The 21,427-nt window shown below is 46.7% G+C and overlaps 1 protein-coding gene across 2 annotated transcripts in view; it reads left to right on the top strand.

Annotated features, from left to right (window-relative positions):
- IGDCC4 (immunoglobulin superfamily DCC subclass member 4) overlaps positions 1-21,124 on the top strand; it is a 79,903-nt gene extending 58,779 nt beyond the window's left edge. The window contains exons 11-20 of one of the 2 annotated variants that reach the window (XM_042875862.1): positions 240-473; positions 4,385-4,492; positions 5,228-5,411; positions 5,682-5,809; positions 6,227-6,397; positions 6,530-6,667; positions 7,169-7,274; positions 7,964-8,198; positions 14,337-14,501; positions 16,217-21,124. In XM_042875862.1, coding sequence (XP_042731796.1) covers positions 240-473; positions 4,385-4,492; positions 5,228-5,411; positions 5,682-5,809; positions 6,227-6,397; positions 6,530-6,667; positions 7,169-7,274; positions 7,964-8,198; positions 14,337-14,501; positions 16,217-16,747 — 2,000 coding nt within the window. In that variant the 3' untranslated portion in view covers positions 16,748-21,124. The remainder of the gene's footprint in view (positions 1-239; positions 474-4,384; positions 4,493-5,227; positions 5,412-5,681; positions 5,810-6,226; positions 6,398-6,529; positions 6,668-7,168; positions 7,275-7,963; positions 8,199-14,336; positions 14,502-16,216) is intronic. The other variant, XM_042875863.1, reaches the window with a different exon arrangement.
- Positions 21,125-21,427: the final 303 nt, after the last annotated feature.

Genomic DNA, 21,427 nt, shown 5'->3' with positions numbered 1-21,427 from the left:
GGGGTTGGGGACGCGGGGTGCAGGGTGTTATTTCTCAGATTGGGAACTTGAGGCATAACCAGAAATGCTTGTGTTCATTAGGGAATTCTAACTATTGGTTTTGATTAGAGCAGAACGCCTGCCTCTGACTTTCTGTTGAGCAGCCCCTGTATGTCTTGGGTAGTGGGTCTTTCCTCCTTCTATATGTAGTTGGTAATGGAGATAAGTGACTGAACATTTTTTTTTTCTTGTTCTTCCAGTTCCATTTGCACCAGCAGAATTAAAAGTCCGAGCGAAGATGGAGTCTCTCCTGATCACTTGGCAACCCCCAGCCAACCATGCCCAGATATCAGGCTACAAACTCTACTACCGGGAGGTGGGCCAGGAGGAGTCCAGTGATGAAAGCCCTCTGGATGGTGCTGAAGATGAGAGCTGGGACGTAGGACCCATAAAGCTAAAGAAGAAAGTGAAGCAGTATGAACTGACTCGACTAGGTGAGCTGGTTGCACCCCAGCATAGGTATGGAAACCCAGGGTCTGACTTTCACACTTGATAGCAGTCCCAGGATTCTCTCCTTGCCTACAGCTGTGTAGGTCCATGACCATATGAGCACCCTTCCTGAATTTGTTTCTAAGAGCACTCAAAGTACTTTGTGGTCTGGGCTTTTTGGGACATATTCTGAGAAGAGTATAAAAGAAAAAACGGATGAAACCAGATAGTATTTTTAAGTAAGGACTACACCAATGCATAGTATCTACTGATGAAAGGATATGAATCAATTACTGTTCATTGCTATGTCAATATGAGGGTGCTTGGATTAAGATCACCAGTCAGGGCAGTGATCTCTCCTTGGCTATCTAGTTCTAAGAAACTTCACAATTGCATATTTTTTGAAATGTTTCTATGCTAAAATGCAGATAAGGGTTAATTCACAGCATACTAGTTTTGGGTCAGTATTCTCCTCCACCTCCTCTAAAGGAAAAGAGATAGCAGAGTGTCTGTGAGTGGAGAACAAGCCTGCATTGCAGTCAGGTATACCTGCTGGGCTGACTGCCTTTGTTTTTTTTCCCATAAGACATTATGTTTTAACATCTGATTGTACTAATTAATTGACTTGCTGATCGATACAGGATGGAGAATGAAAAGAATCATGGCAGATGAGTCCTTAAAGCAGTATTCCGCTTCTTAGGAGTTCTTCCATCACCCACTTCATGCTTCATCTGTGCCTGCTGCTGAAACTGAGAAGTGTCTAGCATATGTATGATGCGTGGTATAAAGGTCAGCCTGCAGCACCTGGAAGAACAGCTTGTGTCATCACTGAGCAAGTTTCCAGCACTCCAGTGCAGCAGCCATCCTGCCACAGAGTGTTAACAGTTACGAGTTTCTCTGAAGAATTTAGGTCTGTAATTATTGCACTGAGGAAACCACATGTGAACATCCTCACGTGCTGCTCTAACCACTGGCAAATCAGTGAGCAGAGGGACTCGGGAGTGGGCTCAATTGGTTCCAAATGCTCTGGCATGGCAATGCTAGAAGGCTGCTTGTTCTTCTGTAATTACTTCCTTAAATTTGGGCATCCGTCAAGGCCTAATGGCTTCCTTATGATTTGGCTGTTGTGTATCAGCTATCATTGTATCAGGAAGAAAGTCTTGAGTTTCTTCCAGCATGGACGTTCTCTTTCCTACCCCTGAGCTGCTAAATGATGTCCTCCTGCATGTGTACAGTACAGAAAGGGGTCAGAATCTGGCTGTGCTGTGAAAGACAGAGGACTGAGCATGGAGCAGGGAGGAGTAGTGGTTGGGATTTGGAAGGGTTTAGGCTCAGAGCTCCCCAGGGCAGGTGGTTATATCTGCTTTGGGGGTCCTGCAGGCAGAGCTGGTACCAGTCTCAGGGCAGACTGGCAGACTTGACACAGTTTACACTGTTGCATGTGGCTGATGGGAATCAGCCAGAGGGGCTTCCAGCACAAGGATGTCCATGTGGGAACCACAGCAGTGGAAAGGAAACTTCTCTTAAGATCCCTCAGAGTAAAAGGAAAAGGAAAAAAAAAAAAAAGGTGGGGGGTGAGGGAGGGGGATAAGAAGCAACATTATATCTCTTGATATCAGTGCAAGTTGCTGATGGTGCTGTCTGGTGGAGGGAGGTTTGCCCAGGTGGCCCTCAGGGGATGGGCTGCTGAAGAAGTGTGGTGGCTGAAACTGCAGGTTGAGACAAGAGCTTGTTTCATTCTCTCTCCAATTGGTCTTGCCAATAAATGGGCTCCAGTTGTCTCCACCACCTCTTCTCTGTCTTGCAGGCTTCCTTTTCCTCATCCTTCTTCCCCCCAGTATTTGTCTTCTTGATTTTGGTTATGTCCCAGCTCTCTCTATTTGAGCTGTCTGAAACAATGGAAGATATTTTCTCCTGTGCTCTTGTTAAACTCTGAAGGAAACCATATCTCCTTGGAGTGATATCACTAAGGTCTCTCTTTGTATCTCCTCTGGGGAGATATGCTGAAATCCTGTCAGAGAGGTGGGCAGCTGTTCAAAGTTACAGAAGAAACAGCAATTTCATGATCCCCTGAAACCCAAAGGAAGTTGTCCTGGATTGCTGGGGTAACTTACTGCTGAGAAGTTCTCACCAATTTCTGTGTTCTGCAATTAGTCTTTGTAATGGTGTGTTACGACCAGAGCTGTCACTGACTGAAAAATAAACAATAAGCATCTGATCCTGTCTTCCACGTTCCTGTGAAGGAAGAGTGCATTCCTCTGCAAGTGACTCCCCGGAGATCTGGGTGTTTTCCCATTCAGGGGAAGGTATGGCATCTGGCCTACATGAACACCTTGAAAAATTGAATGAAACAACATATTTAGCATATTGAATATATTACAAAGTCATCTAGATTAGTGACTTGAAATGATCTGGACTAGATTATTCTGCTTATATTTAATGTATGATGGAATGTAGTGAAATACATCTGTTTTCATGCTGCCTACTAGCTTCTTGACAGCTTGATAGAGCTTTATGTCTGCCAGTTCTAAGAGCTTGAACATCTGGGCCTGTGTATAAAAATTGAAGCCAAACCTCTGACTGAGAAGCCCAAAATACCCGTTTGCAGAATATGAAGTGCTTGATCATGTAGCAGAGCTGCTCTGGCTTCGTGTCTAAGTGTCTGCTGTATTGATCCTACACGAGGATGGAGACAGGACTTCTCCTTCCCTTCACTTCATTCTCTGCTAGGAGCTGCCCGCAGCTGCATCACATCTGCATGCTCTTCCTCTTCATTTTGGATCTCATCATCTGTGATGAGCTCGTGTCCCAGTGAAGCCCAGCCAAGTGCTCAAGCTGGCAGGAGATGGGTTCTTGGTTCCATCAAGTCTATGGTCCCAACTGTTTAAAAGGCAACTCCCTTTTGGCCTTTTCCTCCTTGTGTGGGTTTGAAGTGTTTTCCTGTGAGTTTGAAATGCAGATCAGATATCTTTGGAGGCAGACAGAACTCTGTTTGCTTTTGAGATTCTTTCAGGGAGAAAAATGTGGCTGAACTGTTTTTATATTCTGAGCATGAACATGTGTTGTGGAGCAGTGAGAGCCTTTGGTAATTGGTACCATTAGCCTCTGGGAGCATAATGAGTGCAGTAATAATAAAATTGGCATCAATAAGAAGGGGTTTGTTCTGCGTATGTTGTCTGGCAAAGGGAGCAGTGATCCATCAGGGCAGGGAACGAACAGGCACGTCCCAAATTAACAAACTTCATTAACACACTTCAGCTAAAGATAGTCCAGAGTGCTCTTCCTGAGCTCCTTGATGGGCTGAAGGGAGGAGCTGCTGAGTGTCATTTGAGAATTTTGGATGTCCCAGTCTGTTTTCTCAATTGAACGTCTCCATGAAAAAAAACCCTTTGATGTTGCTTGGCACTGCAAAGTGACTTCGGTGATGGGCAGCTTAAGGACTTCCAGAGAGCAAGTTCCTCCCAGCAGTGAGTAAATCAGGATTGTAGAAACAAGAGGTGCGTTTTGAAGAGATAAAAGGATGTTCTTACTCCAAAAATAAACAATACAGCACATCCACTCCCATGGGGATTTTGTTAGCTTAAAGGGGAGAAAAATCAGGAGGTCCTGAGATGATGTGCTACAGGCTGTGACACTGGTTAGCCCCCTTGGTGGCTGCAGAAAGTCAATTTGCTGCCGATCACTTCTGTGAAAAGGGAATGGAGAGCTTGGGAGTGGCTGTGATAATACATGCTCCAGTTGTGAGAAAGTATTTGAGTGCAAAAATCCTCTAAGGGGAAATGTGTCCTGATTTGTTTTAGCAAATTCAGCTCCATCAGAGCTGCTTTCTTGAGTTAGATTTAAGAAAACATGTCTAAATGAGGAGAGCTGCTTACAAACATAACCCTGGTTAAACCCTGACTGATTTTTTTTCTAGCTCCTGGGAAGCTCTATGAGGTGAAGCTGGTGGCGTTCAATAAGCACGAAGATGGTTATGCAGCAGTTTGGAAGGGCAAAACAGAAAAGGCGCCTGCAACAGCAGTAGGTGAGGAATGCCCTCTGTTTGTTGTCTGTCTCTTCTGTTTGGCATGTGGCTTCAGAAGCAAGGTAGAGTTACAGAAGAAGGACTTCAGGAGGGACATTAGCAAAACACGAGAAGACCCTACATAAGGGAACTACCTTGGACAGTCATTGCAGTTGCATTGGAGGAGTTATGCTGAGGAGAGAAAAGAGCAAATTACCCCTTTTTCATTAGGATTGTTCTTGTGCAGAGTTGAATAGCCTTCGTGGTCTTCTCTCTGGCCCTGTTAGTGGCTCAGGGCTGGTCATGGACATGCCAGGTATGCCTGTAAACATTAAAGAACATGAGTAAGCAGGATACCACTTTTCTCACATCATTACATAGAAATTAAAAGCTCTGAGGACCCAGACTCCGTTTGTAGCTCTGCCAGTCTGTTGTGGGGTGTTCAAAGAGCCTGTGCTCCTCCTTATCTGACGTGGGTCTGTTGAGTGGGTGCCCTTGAGGCTGACCTCCTGTGCACCACAGTAGTACAGTGCCAGTAAGGCGTGTGGATCCTCAGTGGGATTTTTTTCACACATAAAGAAAAACATGGATGGGCTGCGTACACAGGCAGGTTAAGCATGATAATGCTGGAGGCACTTTTTTTTGCAGGCTTCACAACCTTGGTGTATTTTTCCCCTGTTTTGTGTCCGTGTCCCTTACCTCACTGTCATTTACGTTCCCACATCTCTTTTCTCTTTACATCTTGCATCACTATAGATCCCCCTGTGCAGAAGGGTCCTCCACTGCCTCCAGTCCAAGTCTATGCAGAGTCCAACAGCTCAACTTCTATATGGCTCAGATGGAAGAAACCTGACTTCACCACTGTCAAGATTGTCAACTACACCGTGCGCTTCAGCCCTTGGGGCCTGAAAAATGCCTCTCTTGTTACGTACTACACAAGGTAAGGGGGATGCTAAGGATTCATCTGCCGTGTATTACTCATATCAGGAATAAACACAAGGAAGGAGGAATCTGCAGGGAAGTCACAGTGCTGAGCAAAATCTCAGGTGTTTGAAATGCTGGAAATGTCTGCTTTGTCATAGACACAGTCAGAGCTGCTGAAATGTGGCAGTGGAACTTCCACAGTGGGGATTTATCCATTCATTTGGTAAAGGTATTGAGGTGGCCCTTCGTGTCATCTGATACTCATGAATGCCTCCTTTTTTGGCAGCTCGGATGAAGACATTCTCATTAGTGGGTTGAAGCCCTATACCAGATACGAGTTTGCTGTGCAGTCCAATGGTGTTGGTATTGATGGGCCCTTTGGCAGCGTGGTGGAGCGATTCACCCTTCCTGACCGTGAGTATTGATGGAAATTGAATCCTTCCCTTTCCTGGATTTCTGTTGAAGTACAGATAGAGCTTTAGGGGAGATGGAGATGAAAGAAAGGAGGGGGTGTGTGTTCTCATTCTCCTAAAGATGATCAGCACTGCACAACCTCAGACTGAGCAGTATCAGCACTGTCATGTTTCCCTTGGGTGTTTGGCTACAGTGCTTGGCCACAAGTCCTGCCCTGTGCTGGGCTCAGGAGCCTTCCCTCCGCACTCTCTACAGCTTGTTGGGATGAGATGCCTGCTCACCTGGGTCACACCTCATTTTGTGCAATCAAAGATAACTATGGCACTACTGAAAAGAATTCATAGTAAACACAGAGCATTCAAATGCTCTGCTCCTCATTTCTACTGTTCACGCTGGGTCTCTGCTTGCATCTACCAGGTCCCTCGACCCCTCCATCTGACCTGCGGCTGCACCCCCTCAACCCCTATGCAGTCCAGGTGCACTGGTGTCCCCCTGCTGAGCCCAACGGCATCATCGTGGAGTACCTCATCCTGTACAACGCCAACAACACGCAGCCTGATGAAATGTGGACCTTGCTGACACGAGAAGGTGAGCCATCCTGAGGTACTGGCACACAAACACGTAACTAAATACCAGAGTTCCGCTGCTGCTTTGCCACCACCATATGAATATGCTTGAAACTGCACATTGTGATCCTTTCTTGGCTCGGTTTTTGATCAGGAAATATCTTCAGCACTGAGGTGCATGGCCTGGAAAGTGATACCAGATACTTCTTCAAGATGGGAGCAAAGACGGTCGTGGGATCTGGTCCCTACTCAAACGTGAAGGATGTGCACACCCTCCGGGAGAAGCTGTCTGGTATGCATTTCCCCTTTGTTCCAGAGCAGGACACGAGTTGCACAGCTGGAAATCACTGTTTGTTAGCAGTAGCGTTTCTCCTTCTGCCAGTGAATTGTCTGGTGTCACTGCAGAATGTGGGATGTGACTGTGGGATAGGTCAGTGAAGAGGATCACAGCAGTCCTCAGAGGTGCATCTCTATAGGCCCCAAGTGGCTGCAGAACCCATCCAACAATAGAACTTGATCTCTTTCCTCTGTCTCTGCCCTGTGGAAAATCACATGCCATCTGCATCTCGCTGCCTTTATTAGGCCTGCGTAGCATGAAATTAATGAATGTGCATAGATGCCAGTTTGCTTTTAGGTGTTTTAAACTGTCACTGCCAACACTCTTTTCATTTGTGTATATAGAAGTATCGCCCATTGGTTTTAGTGAAGCTGGTGCTTCTCTGAACACAGGATACTTTGTGCCTTCTTTCTACTAACAGCTGAAATGATGCATCATCCATCTTTCCCCTGCTAGATGTCCTGGATATCCACTCTGTCACGGGAATCATTGTGGGAGTCTGCCTGGGGCTGCTCTGCATACTCTTCTGCATGTGTGCCAGCTTCCGCAACAGCAAGCAGAGGTAGGTGTCACTCAGATCCCAGGGGATAAAGGAGACAAAATGTGCTGTGAGCTTCCCTCTGTTCAGATGGGCTGTTTGGGATGCAGTGAATGACAGCAGTTAATGTAAAGACTGAGTCATGGGACTAGCTAGCTAAGGAGCATACTTCGTGTAATCTCACTGATTTATTTTCTATTGTTAGAGTAATAGATTTTTGCAGTGGAAAAAATATCAAGAAAAGAGAAAAAGCACTGTTTGCCAAATTATTGCCTGTGTGCTTGGGCAGGTTTTGTTTCTGAGGTTGGGCAACTCAAACTGAGCTTAGGATGTTTGAAAAGGATACATTAGTGTTCTCTTGGGAAGATGTTGAAAGATTTCCAGTGACAGACAGATTGGTTTCACTAGGATTGGACTCAGCCTAAAGCCTCCTGCTATTCCAGCAGTCTGAATGCAGCCATAAACTTTTGGAAAGACCTTGGTAGGAAACCAGCTTAGTTCTTGAGAAGGGCTTTAGGCTGGTAAGGGATGCTAGGACTAGGAGTGAGCAACTTCTTCAGAGTGTCAGGGCTGGGGCTTGGGTCTAGTTGCTTCTGCAGGGGCAGGCTGAACTGACTTGGCTGGACTGCTGTGTCTGGCAGTCTTGTGGCTGTTTGGGGCAGAGGAAATGTGAGGATAATTGGAGATGTCAGCTCCTGTTTCTTTTTCCTCAGGGAGGCTCTGCCAGGCCTGGATTCCCAAGCAACTGGCAGCCATACTTATTACCATCGGGGCAGGCAAGGGGTGGCAGCTCCCTGTGCTACCTCGGACACACATGAGCTGGAGTCCCTCATGTCCCCACTGCCAGAGGATGCACCTGTGCCCCTGGGAGACATCACAGAACTGACAGAAGTGCAGAGCCTCATCCACACGAGCCTCCCTGAAGACACTGTCCATGGGAAGAGGAAGGTAATGACTCCTCCCCAGGCGGGAGCCTCCGTTTGGTGTTCTGCTGCTGGGAAGTCCAGATCTGATTCTGTCTTAGCTCTGCAAAGTGCCGGTAGATACTGTTGCAATTAGGGTGAGAGGTGCTTTGACCACATGCACTGTGTTTACTGGCATACCCTTGAAGGCGTACAAGAAGTAAAACCCTTTTATTTTTGTGAACGCTTTATTTTGAAGAAGTCTTTTCCTGCCATACTTGGTTTGCCTGACATTGTGTTGTCTTTCACTCCTCCCTGCCCATTTCCTCTCTCAAGCTTGTCTGAAACATTTCATTCCATTAGGGAACCTTTAATTGGCCTAATTTAGTTAATCTGTTTATGTCTCTCTTTGTAACCCAGGGAGAGCATGTAAAGTAATTAGGAGGTTCAGTAAAACAAATGCATTGTGAACACACGGGATTTCATGTTTGCATTGACGATATGCCTGCATGTCACAGGAGGATACCTGGCGAACCTGTGCTTGTTGCTAGCAGTGAAGCAGCTATGGCCTTTTAGAAATGAGAAATTTCCAGCTGCTGTTAATAGTCCTGTGCACTGAAGCCATGCTCGTGGCCATCCCCAGGTGTTGTGTTGGATCAGTGCTCAGCTGAAGGAGACAGTTTGCAGCCAAACTGCATCCATGGATGTCAATGGAATGCGGCTCCCATTCTGGACCCAGGCCGAAGCGTGTGAGGAATTTCCTACAGATCTTTCAGTTAAATAAGGAACAAATGTTTTCAATGATGGTGACTTACCCAGAAAACAGGTCTAGTGGAGGGAAATCCCCTCCTCTGAGAGGCCTTTTTAGGGGTGGTGTATCCAGGTCTCTCTTTTGCAAAAGGATCCTATTCACAAAGCTCTGCTGAAAGGTTTTTGTGCCTACAAAGCAGAGGCTGGAAAGGGCAGTGCCAAGGTCCAGCCATTCCGGGCATAGGCTGTGAGCTCAGGGCCCTGGGTTCTGTCAGGGAGGCTGGAAGTTGGTAGCAGTCAGGTGATGTTCAGAGATGAGTGCTTCAGGGAGGGGGCAATTACAGCTGCAGTTTCTCTGCCTCCCTAATTGGATGGGGAAAGGCAACTAGGAGTTAAATTTGCCAAGGAGATTTGCTAACAGAACAGAGGGCCTGGCTTTTGATGGATGTGGACAGAGAATCAAGGATCACCGAGGAGCAGCCACCCGAAGAGCAGTGCTGTCACCCGTGCTGCCCAGTGAGGACGACCTGGCAGGTGACAGAGCTGGCTGGCAGCCGGGAGCAACAGGCTGCTGTTGCTGGCAGTGGGCACTGGAGGGAGATGTGCTTCCACACAGCAGGCCCCACTGCCCCTTCCTGCAGGAGGTGCCCCCTGAGCCAATCTCCTCCTTCAGTCTGCATATTCAAAGCTGAGAAGTCTGAGGTTGAAGCCATCTTCACACTTCGGTTGCCATTTCTTTTGTGCTCGTGTGCTGCGTGTGGTTGAGGTTTTGAAAACTGAAGGCAAAGGATGTGGTAGAGCTGCAGGCAGGAAGGTCCTCATCGAAAGAAGTTCTTGGACTGCATCGTATCACGTCACTGCAGAACTCAGGACTTTGGCTGAGACAGCCTCGCAGTCTGACGCTGCTGCTGTGGGGCAGGTTCATAGAGCTGCAGTGCCAACAAGCTGGCAACTGAGGATGTGTGACCTTCTCCAATTGCCTGCTGGGCCCTCTGCCCTGAGAATCTCTCCTGAAACATGCTTTGTGTTGGCTGGGTAGCACTTGCTGTTAGTGGCAGCAATTGCTGCTCCTGTGCATGCAGACTTTTCCCATGCTGGTGCATTACTTAGCATTTCACAGATTATTCTCCATTGGTCTTGTTCTTGTTGCAGCCTCAGGCTTCAGTGGAGATTGGAAGCTCCATGTTGTTAGGAGATGTGCAGACACTACGAAGGGACTATCCCTGTGCCATAAGCAGTCAGAAGCAAATGAATGCTGTTTTGCAGGGATGGAGAACAGAGAGTGAGGGCAGGAAGCCTTTAATGACAGCAAGACTGAGCAGGCTCCTGCAAAGAGTCATAGGCAAGGGCTTTGAGAAGAGCCATTGGGTGTTCTGAAGGTTTGGATCACAGGGTTCTTCACATGCAGGCTTTGAGTCCTGAGCCACTATCAGTACTGCTGGGGGAGTGGGATGGTGTGAGTGGAAGGGCACGGTGTGGGTTTGAGCTCTGCTCCCACCCTGGATGGGGACGTGTCCCCCTCATACAGCACGCTCCTGCTGCGACCGATCTGTTGGCACAGGACCCTCTGATGGCTGCAGCTCATTAGGCAGGCCTGCACTCAGCCATTGAGCAGGACTTTTTCCTTCCTCTCTCTGCATTTCCCAGTGGAAACACTTGTTGGTGCGTGTGCAAGTCCTTGTGTGATTTTCCTCTTTGAATGTCTTCCCCTTTGCAGTGAGCCCAGCCTGCAGCCCCCAGTAGCCTGCCTTATAAATGGTGCTGTAACGTGCAGACTGTGGTGCTGCGGCTCTGCTTCCCTGACAGATGGACTGAGGATGATAAAATGGCTCTGCTCCAGACATCCCTGTCACTGCTACTTGTGGGCCAAGTGATTTGGGGGGTGGGGGAGAGTGTTAAGAAGCATCTGCTTTCCATGGAATACTTGAGGTTTGTGTTGAACGGAGCCAAACTCAAGCACTTTGGCTTGGAAATGTTCACATCACAATGTGCTGCTTGTGAGCTGGATGGGGCCTTGCTTGCTTGCTGCCCCACTGTCTCCCATGTGCTTCCCATGAAGCATCCCTGGGACTCAGAGAGCGAAAGCTGCAATGCATCAGGAACTTGGAGCAACATGGGTTGTTTTTCATCTTCGCACTGACATTCTTCTGTGTAGAAGAAAAATCCTCATGTTTTCTCAAAAGTCTTCCATGAGAGCTGTGTTCCTGCTGACAGCTAGCAGAGGTGTCCCTTTGTGTGATGGGAGAGGTCTGTTGTGTTGCAGTGTGTTTTGGGGCACAGCTGTTGGCAGGGATGCCACATGTTTGCATGCCATGGTGGTTCCCCACTCCTGCAGACTGCTGGTCTGGGACAAATCCCTTCTCTCCACCGTGACACCTTTAAATGCCGGGCACATCTCAAACATCCCCAGCCTGGTTCTGTGCAGGATTTCAAGCTACTTTGAGTAACTGTCCATGTGAAACAGAGAGGGTTTCAATGTCAACATTTCCTACGTGTTCATTCTCAGCTCATATATTTGCATGAAATCATTCCTTGTCACTGTGAAGGTAATATGATCTCAGCACATTTTTACTGGTTGGAGTTTCTATAAAAAGGCTAAAATGAAGAGGCTTGTTTGCTTTGATAAGGATTTAGCTGTAATGGAAGCACCTTTTATTGGAAGATGTTTTTCTTAGTTTCCATTTTCGTCTTTGCAGTGAACTGAAAAGGGGATTTTTCCCTCTTCAAAATGGTATTAGACTGACACTCCTTGCTTTCATTCTTCTGCTGTAAAAACCAAGAGACCATTTCCTTGTCTTCCTTCAGCAATTCATCACTGTGCTTGTGTAGAAATAAAAAGTATCATTTTTTATGCCAAAAACTTAAAAAGCAGAAATGTTTGGGCACACAAGACCTTCTTCAGGTCCATGGTGAAAGCAGACTGGAGTTAACTGCAGCTACCCAGCCTTACAGACATAGCCCAGAGAGAGCTTGTTGTTTTTTTCCCCCCTCAAACACAGTGTGCATGAACAACATGTGGGATATAGGCCATGTTGTGTGGCTGATGGTTTTTTTTCTGTTTGTTGAAAGTTGCAAAGTGGTACAAAACAAGTTTGTTCTTCATTGCAGCCAATTTCAGCCAGAGCCGAACAGGCTGTTCCCAGAGTCATCAAAACCTATGTAAACATGGCAGATTGACATTTCCGCTAACAGATGGTCCTTTGGGGATTGCAGTAGAGCTGCCTGTTTCTTTCCACATTTTTTGGTATTCACAAGATGCCTGCAAGAAGGTTTTCAAGTTTGGTCTGTGTATGTGTATGCGTGTGATGCTCAGATCTCTCTGATGGCAAATATGCATGTAAGCATCTATAATAGGACACACGCGTTTCAGTGTGTGTGTGCAGATTTGTGTAGGTTGAATGCTGAAGTTTCCAGGCAGTATTTGCTCAGTAACGTATGTTCCTTGGAAAAGGCACAGAAGCCATCAGTCAGCGCTGTCGCTGCAGAAAGCCTTTCAGATGGCAGGAGAAGCAAACTGAACGCGTTTGTTGGGCAGTCGTGTTCAGTGATGCTCCTTAGTGTGAGCCGTGTGCCGTTGTTTGGTTAATTTCTTCTTGTTAGTGTGGCTTAATGATTGCCCACTTAGAAGGGGAGCAATTAGGGAATGCTCTTGGCAATCCTCATCAAAGATTGTGGAGAGAGGAATGGCGAAGATGCCACCTCCAGTATCCGTGTCTACATGAAGGACTGCCTGACATCCACAGCTGCAGCGCAGAAGCTGCTGTTCTGCAGGGTGCTGTCACATAACCAAGGCTGTTTTCTAGGGGCTGGATCCTGAGGCTATGGCAGAGCTGCTGTGAGTTGGGGTTGGCACGGGGTGTAACACTGCTCTGCCTCCCACTGGGTGTTGCAGTCAGGATTCAGTGCTCTGCTCTATGTGACTGCTTAGCTGTGCCTTCTGCCAGCATGAGGTAGCATTTGCTTCTTGCTAAATAGCTGACTTAGAAACGCCTGGCCCATGTATAGTATCTGATCATGTATTTCTACCTAATTTCCAGCCAGATGGACCGAGGCATAAGGAGGTCAAATGACTCATGCTAGGTCAGGCTGATGTCAGAAATCTCCTTGCCGTCTCAGCTGGGTCATTCTGTGCTCCTCGTTGCTGGAATTGAGTGGGCCTGAGTAAGTGGTGGCCACATATGCAGAGCAGAAACTTGTGTTTCCCCTGGCTGACAGTAAGCAATAGGTGTCTGGTGGGTTTGGATAGACGTGCCATTATGCTGACACCACGGCATTCTGTATGCACACACAGACATGCATGCTCACAGCTGTGTCAGGTCCAGATTTCCTCTTCACTTTCTCTTGGCTTCAGCCTTACACTGTTCTTTCCCTTCTATCCAGGCAACACGTAACATCTGTGGAACACACCCAGAGCTGGCTGGCTCGCATCTTCCTCGTGCTGTGTGTGTGTGTGTGTGTGTGTGTGTGTGCCAGCAGCAAGGCTGAGCTCAGGTACACGCAGGGCGGCCCAGTAAAATCAGACCCTGGAAAGAAAATACTTTTCTGCCTGTGAACTAATAGTCTGAGCTGTTAAATAACTTCAGCTCTTAAAGGTACACATTTCCCATACACAGAGGTGTGCATTCAACAGTTTATTGGAAGGGGAAGCTGAGAGAACCCAGAACAAATTGCATTCAGCTCATATAATTTAATTAGATCTACAAACAAGGTAACACTGGTTGCCCAGGGGATTTAAGCTGAGCTAAGAATTGCTTGGTGGTCTGTTGCAATAAATCAATAAAATAAGGCCCCAAATTTTGTGCCTCTTTATGGATGGGCAATAGCAGAGTGTTTACCCAGGCCCTAGCTCGGAGCAGGAAAGAGAGAGCAGTTGTCCCCAACTCATACTGGAGCACACATGCCAGCACTCACAGGTGACAGCCCTTCTCCATGCTGTGGAGCATTGCTTTGCCAAAGCAAACACCGGAAGCACTCAGCTCCAGACTTCCGCCACCCCTGTTCAGTTTTGCAGTGTTTTTCAGCAGGCTTGCACAGCTCTGGGCTGCTGGCAGCTTTGCAGGGAGCTGGTGTCAGTGGGCCCTGCGGTGTAGGGTCTTGCACAGTGATGCAGTTAGCCTCAATATGTAGGAAGCAGAGGAAAGCCCCTTCTGAGTCCGCTCGTGAGCCCTCTGGCAACTTTTATCCCCTTGCTCTGCATCAGACCTTGTAACCCTGCTGTAATGTGGTGACTGCACTGGCCCATTGTGATGAGCATTTCTATTTTGATGCTGTTGGAAGCATTCCCTGCATTTAACTCGCTCTTCTGACACCATGGTATTTTCCAACTTGCTCTTTCCTTTCTCGAGCTGCTTCTCATTTCAGGTTTAAGAGGATAAGAATCTGTATCTGTGGTAATTGGATCTCTTCTCTCTTCTGATATTTTTTTTTTCTGCAGTCTTCATGGAATAAATCAGCTAACCAGCCCTGGACAAACAGCACAGCCAGATATGGGGACACTATCACAAAAGAGCCTCTCCCTGCTGTGAACGGATCACTGAAGCTCCCTTCCAGTGCAGGACAGAAGCTTTTGTTCCAAGCTCTGGTTTATGATGCCATGATGGTGGGTGTCTTTGGTTTATTGCCTTGTGGATTCAGAGTGTTTTTTCCATTTCTGTACCCCATCTCTGTTGTTCCTTTTTGCAGCATCGGAAAAAATAGCTGACCATGGGCTTTATTTTTTCCTAGGTATAGGAGTGTATGCTTGTGCCACTGGTGGGATTTGAGTAAGATCTGTGCATATTTTTTTCCACTCATTTCCGAAAGCCTCAGCTCTCCCCTCATTGCCTTGACTTCAGGCAGCCCAGGGGGCCTGAAAAGGGCTGGAAGAAAAACAAAAGCTGAAAAGGGCTTTGTCCTCTTGGTGGTGTCCACAGGTCTTGGGCAGCTCAGCTGGCAGGAGGGCTGCAGTAGCCCTGGTTCCTTTGGGCCTTCGCTGTGGCCGTGGGTTAGGAGCTGCAGTGCTCAGCACAGTCTCACTAACATGCATGGTGTGCTTGCATAGAGAAGGAATTGCATTTTGGTCTACAGTAGGAGTCAAAGGTTGAGGGTTGATTTAAGCTCCTGAAACTCCAGATAGAGTATAGCAATTTCCACTGCACTTGCCACCTTTGTGTGCATGTATAGATTGGGAGAAAATGCTATTTCTGGTTTTGTTTCATTGGAATAAATAGCATTTGTGCCACGTAACATCTGTGCCATCCCAGCAAAGTAAGCCAGTACGTATTCGGGTTGGCTCTGTACCAGAAGGTGGATCTAATTACTGCTTTAAGAAGCTCACCCCCAACAAATACTTCCAAGTAACCCACCTATGTTTTCTTCCTAGATAGTAGTGTGAAAATCAATTATACACAGGATGTAATTAACATTGTGGATAGAGTTAAGATGATGTTTTACAACCCAATTACAGGGCACTGTTTACAGCACAGCTTATCCATCAGAGTTTGTCAACAAAAGGGGAAAACTGTTAAAATATGTAAATGATGCAAAAAATTGCCTTCGAGAGAAGGCACAAATTACACACGAGATATCTCACTTCCATACTTTGAATTGTCTTCTTACTCCTAAATCACACAGTGCAGAGTCTGAGCACTGATTTGCCTAAAGGGCTCTTTGGGGCCTTCCAAACTAGTTTGACTGTTAAATTACTGAATGATAATTTGGCAGAATGAGTGACCTGTTAGCCAGGCTTGTGGAGACCTATAGCCTGAATTCTGCTTAAACTCTGCAGAAGTTAACTGTTTTCTTTCTGATTTGAAGTGTTTGAATTTATACCAACCCTTGCAAGTTGTGACAAGGGTTGTAATGAGCAAATGAGCAAACCTTTGGTGGCATGTACCAAGATTAAACCAGAAAAGGGAAGAGAGCCTTGGTGTGGGTCTTTACCACGAGCTTCCTCAGCAGCCAATTTTCTCAAGTGCTGCTCTTGAAATCTGGTTGTCAACATGGAAATGGAGTGGTGAGTTTTGAAAATTGTTGTCTGACAGAGGCTTGGAGGAGTGGTTGCTCCAGCCTGCCAAGAAACCTTGGGCAGATCACCCCTGGGACTTGCTTTCCCAAATGTAAAACAGGAATAATGATCCTGAGATTATTTGAGTTGCTTCTTAAGGCTTCAGCTCTGAGAAACATATCAAGATAGTGCTTAATAGCAGCAGGTGTGCATCCCATTGCAGTCTGTGGAATAAAAAAAACCCACACGTTGCAGTGCTTGGTTAGGTCACAGCCTCAATTAATTTACATGGCTTTTTTTTCTTTTTTTCTCCCCATTTCTGATAACAGAATGAAGTAAAGAAGAGTCACCCGCCAGCCAGCCTCCACCAAGTGGAAGCAGAGGTCATTGTTCATTCTGATTTTTCAGCCTCTGACAGAGACTACGACTCCCAGCTGCGCACCCTGGATACTCAAGAGACAGAAACCGAGGAGCAGGACCCTGAAGAGTTTTCCTCTGGTGACCTGGCTCTCCCCAGCTCTCCCAGCACCCAGCAGGATGCTCTCCAAGCATTGATGGACTGCTCGGGCAGCGTGGAGGCTCAGACCCAGGATGAGCTGTTGTATGCCACCAGAAAGACTGACACAGCAGAGGCCGTTTGCATCCCCGGGCTCACCAATGGCTTCCACAGGAACGGGGAAAGTTTGGATTCAGTGGAGAGTGGAGATTTGGACTCCATCCCAGAAGGCAGGGGGGATGTGCAGGCAGTCAAGTGCCAGGCGCTATCTGTGGCCCCAGAGGAGGCTCCCCTGTGTAGTAACTCTGGTTTAACCAGTTCATCCTCAGCATCTGAGAACATAACATGTGTCCACAATCATTGAAGAGTAAACTAATCTGATTTTGATCATGGGAGAGCTAGAAGCACCGCTAAGGGCCTGTTCCCTTGAGGTACTGCATGCCCTCGGTTCACTGGATCGAGCTAAGAAGGTGCAGCATCTCACCAGAACGGGGTTAGGACCTGTCAGCTGTACATATCGCCTTCAAGAAATCAGTAGGTAGACTGATAAGGGCCCATCTTTCCGCCAAAGCTAATGAGCAACCTGGTGTTCTGGGAGCAGAACTGAGGTGTCTGCCGAAGACTGACATGAAACCACAGCTAGAGCAGAGCCTTCTGTGTTGGGCTGGCACCATCACCTCACTGTAGGCCCCTGTACGCCTGGCAAGAGGCACGGTGTGCTGAGCCAGTCTCCTCAACTTCTCTTGTCCACGAAGGCCTTGGACCACCTGCTGCCTTCTGGTGTTGGGATGGGCTTTGTCAGAGTCCCACACGGGGGTGGAACCAGCGCAACAAACAGAGCTGTAACCACCAGCCTTTTCTGCCCTCCCGTGGTTAGAAGGATTATAAGGCTCTCTTGGTACGCTGCCACAGTAACCATTGCTAGCAGGCTGATGTAGTGGCCTTTTATTACACACTCTACGAGTGCCTCTAACAACTTGTACTGTATAGAACCTTCTTTGGTGTCTGGGTCATTTCACCAACCTGGACTTTGTTTTATGAAGGTTCTTGTACCTAATATTTTAGGTACGCATCTGTCCTTTTAATGTACGACATGTATTTTTATTTCCTTGGAGCATCTTTATATTATTTAATTTTATGAAGTGGAGTAGCGTGTGGTATAGAGTAGCATTTTTACTACTTCTCTCTTTCCTTTGTTTTTTTGTCCTCCCTAACAACACAACTACCTCATGTCTGTTGGAGAAAAAAGCAGTAGATCTACTCTTTTGTTATAGTCCATTATAGGTTTTAACTTATTCTTATACTGCCTTTTTCTAAAGAATATGTTTGCACTGGTTGTTGACTATTTTTTTGAATAGTGCTGCAGAGCTGATGTCTATCTTGCTTTGTTTCTAAGTATTGCTTAGACACGTTCCCTACAGCTGGAGGGGGTTGTGTTTCTTTGTAGGACTGTGTTTTACAGGAGCTGGCCAAAGGAGACTGCTTCAGCTGGCAGGATGTTGATCAGTTTTTCTTTAAGAAATTTATGCTAGCAAAGAGGAAGAAAAGAACCAACAATTACAAAATCAACTTGTGAGCCTGGGGACATCTTTTGTGCTCAAATGGAGACCATTCATGCTCAAGTTCCAGAGAGCAACTCAGCCTCCCATAAGCAGTGAGCTTGCTGAAGGTTTTGGATGAACAGGAGATAATTTCTCATCATTTCTGAGAACCCTCTCAATGTGCCCTGCGTTGGAGCTGAGCTGGACCAGCCTTTGTTCTTGCTGCCAGACTGCTGTTCAGCAGGGAACCTCTAAGCCTCCATGTACACTGTTGGGAAGCTGTTGTTGAAGCTTCCACCTTTCCCCATCCTACAGTTTCTTCCCCCAGCATGACACTCCGTTACACGTCTGTACTTCTACTTGTTGACTCAGCTGCTCCAGTTGGTGTTTGGAGCGACTCCAGCCCGGGAGTCTCAGAAATGCTGTTCTGGGCTCTGAAGCACCATGGCTGAAAAGCAGAGGCTGGAAATCATTGCTAGGCAGGAGTTAATGCATGAAGCTAGAAAGCCGTGATAACTGGGCAGTGGAAGTGCATAATTAACCTCCAAGAACTCACTGCCACAAGACTTTGAAACTAACAACTTAGCAGTGTTACCGATAAGGCAGTGAAGTGTTATTGCAGGCAATAAGGGTCATTCACAGTTATATGAGAGCGGATGCAATTGCAGGAGTGTAAACCCTCCAACTGGGGACTATCAGGCACCAGCTGTGGAGGTGGGGGCAGATTTCTGTAGCTGGACCTGAGCTGGTAGTCAGTTTCGTGGAGGAGTCCTTGCCTGGACAAGCCATGCTAACTTTGGTGTGCAAAAGGAGATGAAGACCACGCTCCAAAAAAGCTCGCTCTAGAAGAACCTCTGTGACTTCTTTCATCTCCAAAGCCAAGTTGGCATCTGCAAGCATGAAAGCACGTCAAAGGATTACTTCCACTGATATCCCACTGCTGGAGGGCAGCGCCAGGAGGAGTTGGGCCAGCAGCAGGCACAATGGATGTTGGAGCTCTGCTGGCTTCCTGTGGTCATGCTGTACCTGGGGCAGGTCACGTGTCAGCCCTGATCTTTCCATACAGAGGACTTGTGCGGATGGAGGCTTAGTCCCGTGGCTGATGAGGGGCTGTGCCATAGGGACACTCCTAGGTACATCCACCCTCTGCTTTGTCTGTACCAGCTTTAGGAATCACATAACCATGGGCTGAGCAATGCTGGTCAGCCCACTATCCATCCCTGCCTGTCACAGAAGCTCGCACAAGCAAGCATGGTGTGGCAGTGCTCACCTGGATCATCTTGGGCCAGTCCCAAACCACTGGGCTAGCTGCATAGTCTGAGAGCAGAGTGCTCTCCTTAAGCACCACAGAAATTCTTTGTTTCCTCATGTTGAGGCTTCTGAAGCATGAAGCTTGGATGTCCAGGTGCTGCGTGACGTGGACTGAGGCAGCAAACCTCAGCTGCAGAAATCAGAGCGGGTCTCTCAGAAACAAGAGATCACTGCTGATTGGCAGCAGCAAAGCTGATCTCTGTGCCCTCGTTTGGTGCAGCTGTACCCCAGCCCCCCCCATGCTGATTGGGCACATGTGGGACTGGATTAGAAGTGAAAGGAAGAAGACAGATAACATACATTTCGTGTAAAGCTTGAAACAACCAGTGCGTATATTTTTTTATCATGAAATAAGTAGCTTTCTTGCCAATTTCTCACAGACGCTCAAACTGTGGATACCTTTAATTACCCATTGTACTTAATATATGTTCCTAATCATCAGGCTCCCTTCCCCCTTTTCTCCCTTCCAGTAACACTAAAGGTTATTGCTATTCAGCTTTTTGCCAGTGTGTGTTGTTTTACTTTGTTAAAATGTCAAATCTGTCTCTCTGGCATAATTTTGTGGTATTAATGTTACCGTTTGGCTACACAACTGTATATTTCCACGCTGCTGCGAGAGTCACAATTCTTATCCTTTTCTTCTTTTAGATCTTTGTTAGATGAAATACACGACTGAGCTGAATATCTCAACTTTGCAATTTGATTTCTTACTTAACAGACAGTAAGGTTCTGGTTTAAATAGTTAAGATGAGCTAACTTATAACCTAGGCTTTGAGAATTTGTTATGTTCCTAGCTAATAATCCTGAGATCAGCCCATGAAACACACCTATAAGAAAACACCCATTGTAGTGGATCGCTGTGTATGTTTTTGATCTCATTAGACATAGATGTTTGGAAGGGATCACTGTGTCTTTTCTAATCAATACCCTTGTTAGAAAAGAGGTGTATAGTCCAGCAGAAACCTACCATCTAGTTCTGTTATCATGTTCCTATGCTAATATTTTAAAATTAAATTTTGTTTCACTTTCTGCACAGTGCATAAGAATGTGTAACCAGAGCTTGGTCTTGTTTGAAGATTGTGTCTGTATTTGGTTCCATGCTGTACTTAATTATAACTTTCTTTCTTCAGAGACTGTTCTTACTCCACAAATACTCGAGTGCTGAAGTGTAAGAAAACGTTGTCCTTATATTCCTTAACTAATGGATTATTAATAAAACCCTAAAAAACCTCACACGCACAACAGAAAACCAGTGGAATTTGTCTCCTGAGTCCATCTTGCTCTGAGGAAGAGTTTTGCTGTGGAAGGCTGATCCTGCCCCAATGCTTGTGTATCTCTGCAGCCTGACTAGAGCTGTGCCTTGTGGTGTGAGAGGGACCGCATGTGCATTTGCTTACATCTCCAATCGCCTCATGCTTACCCGAGGAACTCATGATGGATCTGAGCAAGACCTTGCAGCTGAGAGCCCTGAGGCTACGTGGCAGAGTGCCTGTGATGTTGTGCTGGGTCACAGTGAGAAGATGGCATAGGTTTCACCACCTCTCTGCAGCCCATACCTGACTGATGCAGGACTTGTTCATCTGTGTGAGCTGAGAGAGATCACTGATGGAAAGAGTGGAGGCAAATGCCCCAGAACCAGTGTCAGGTCTGCTAACTGGAGGTTATATTGCAGCTACAGTGCTTGCTGGTGGGAGCAGGACTGGGGATTCATGCTCACTTCAGTGCCTGAGCTTGTAACCATGGAGGCTGGGAGTGTTATGGTGGTGAGTGCTTTCTTCCTTAGACATCACTCTGCTGGGATTTCAGGCACAGTTTGGGGTCAGCAGGTCTTTCTTGATGCTTGCTCATTTCTCAGCTATTGAGCTGATTCCTATTAAAACAAACAAACAAACAAAACAAACCCAAACCCTCCAGTTTTATCCATTACATTATTGAGGAATTTTATTTGGAAAATAAGCAGAAGCATCTAGCAAACAAATGGTGAGACCTCTCTTAGACAATGCACTAAATTAAACACTTAGTGGCTTGTGTCCAGCCAGATTGGTGAGAAGATGCCTGGCAGTGCCTGAGGAACGTTATTAACCTCCCGTGCATCTCCCTTTCTTCCTAGGATGCATTCCCTACTTGAGTAGATAGCTTCCATTATTGCTTTATGCTTCCAGGACTACAGGACCATAAAATCTCATTTTATC

This window comes from Lagopus leucura, unplaced genomic scaffold, assembly GCF_019238085.1.
Source record: "Lagopus leucura isolate 7727_CA_CO unplaced genomic scaffold, USGS_WTPT01 Super-Scaffold_100015, whole genome shotgun sequence".
Classification (NCBI taxonomy): Eukaryota; Metazoa; Chordata; class Aves; order Galliformes; family Phasianidae; genus Lagopus; species Lagopus leucura.
The sequence above is the reverse complement of the archived record's forward strand: the minus strand, read 5'-3'. Positions and strand labels throughout refer to the sequence as shown.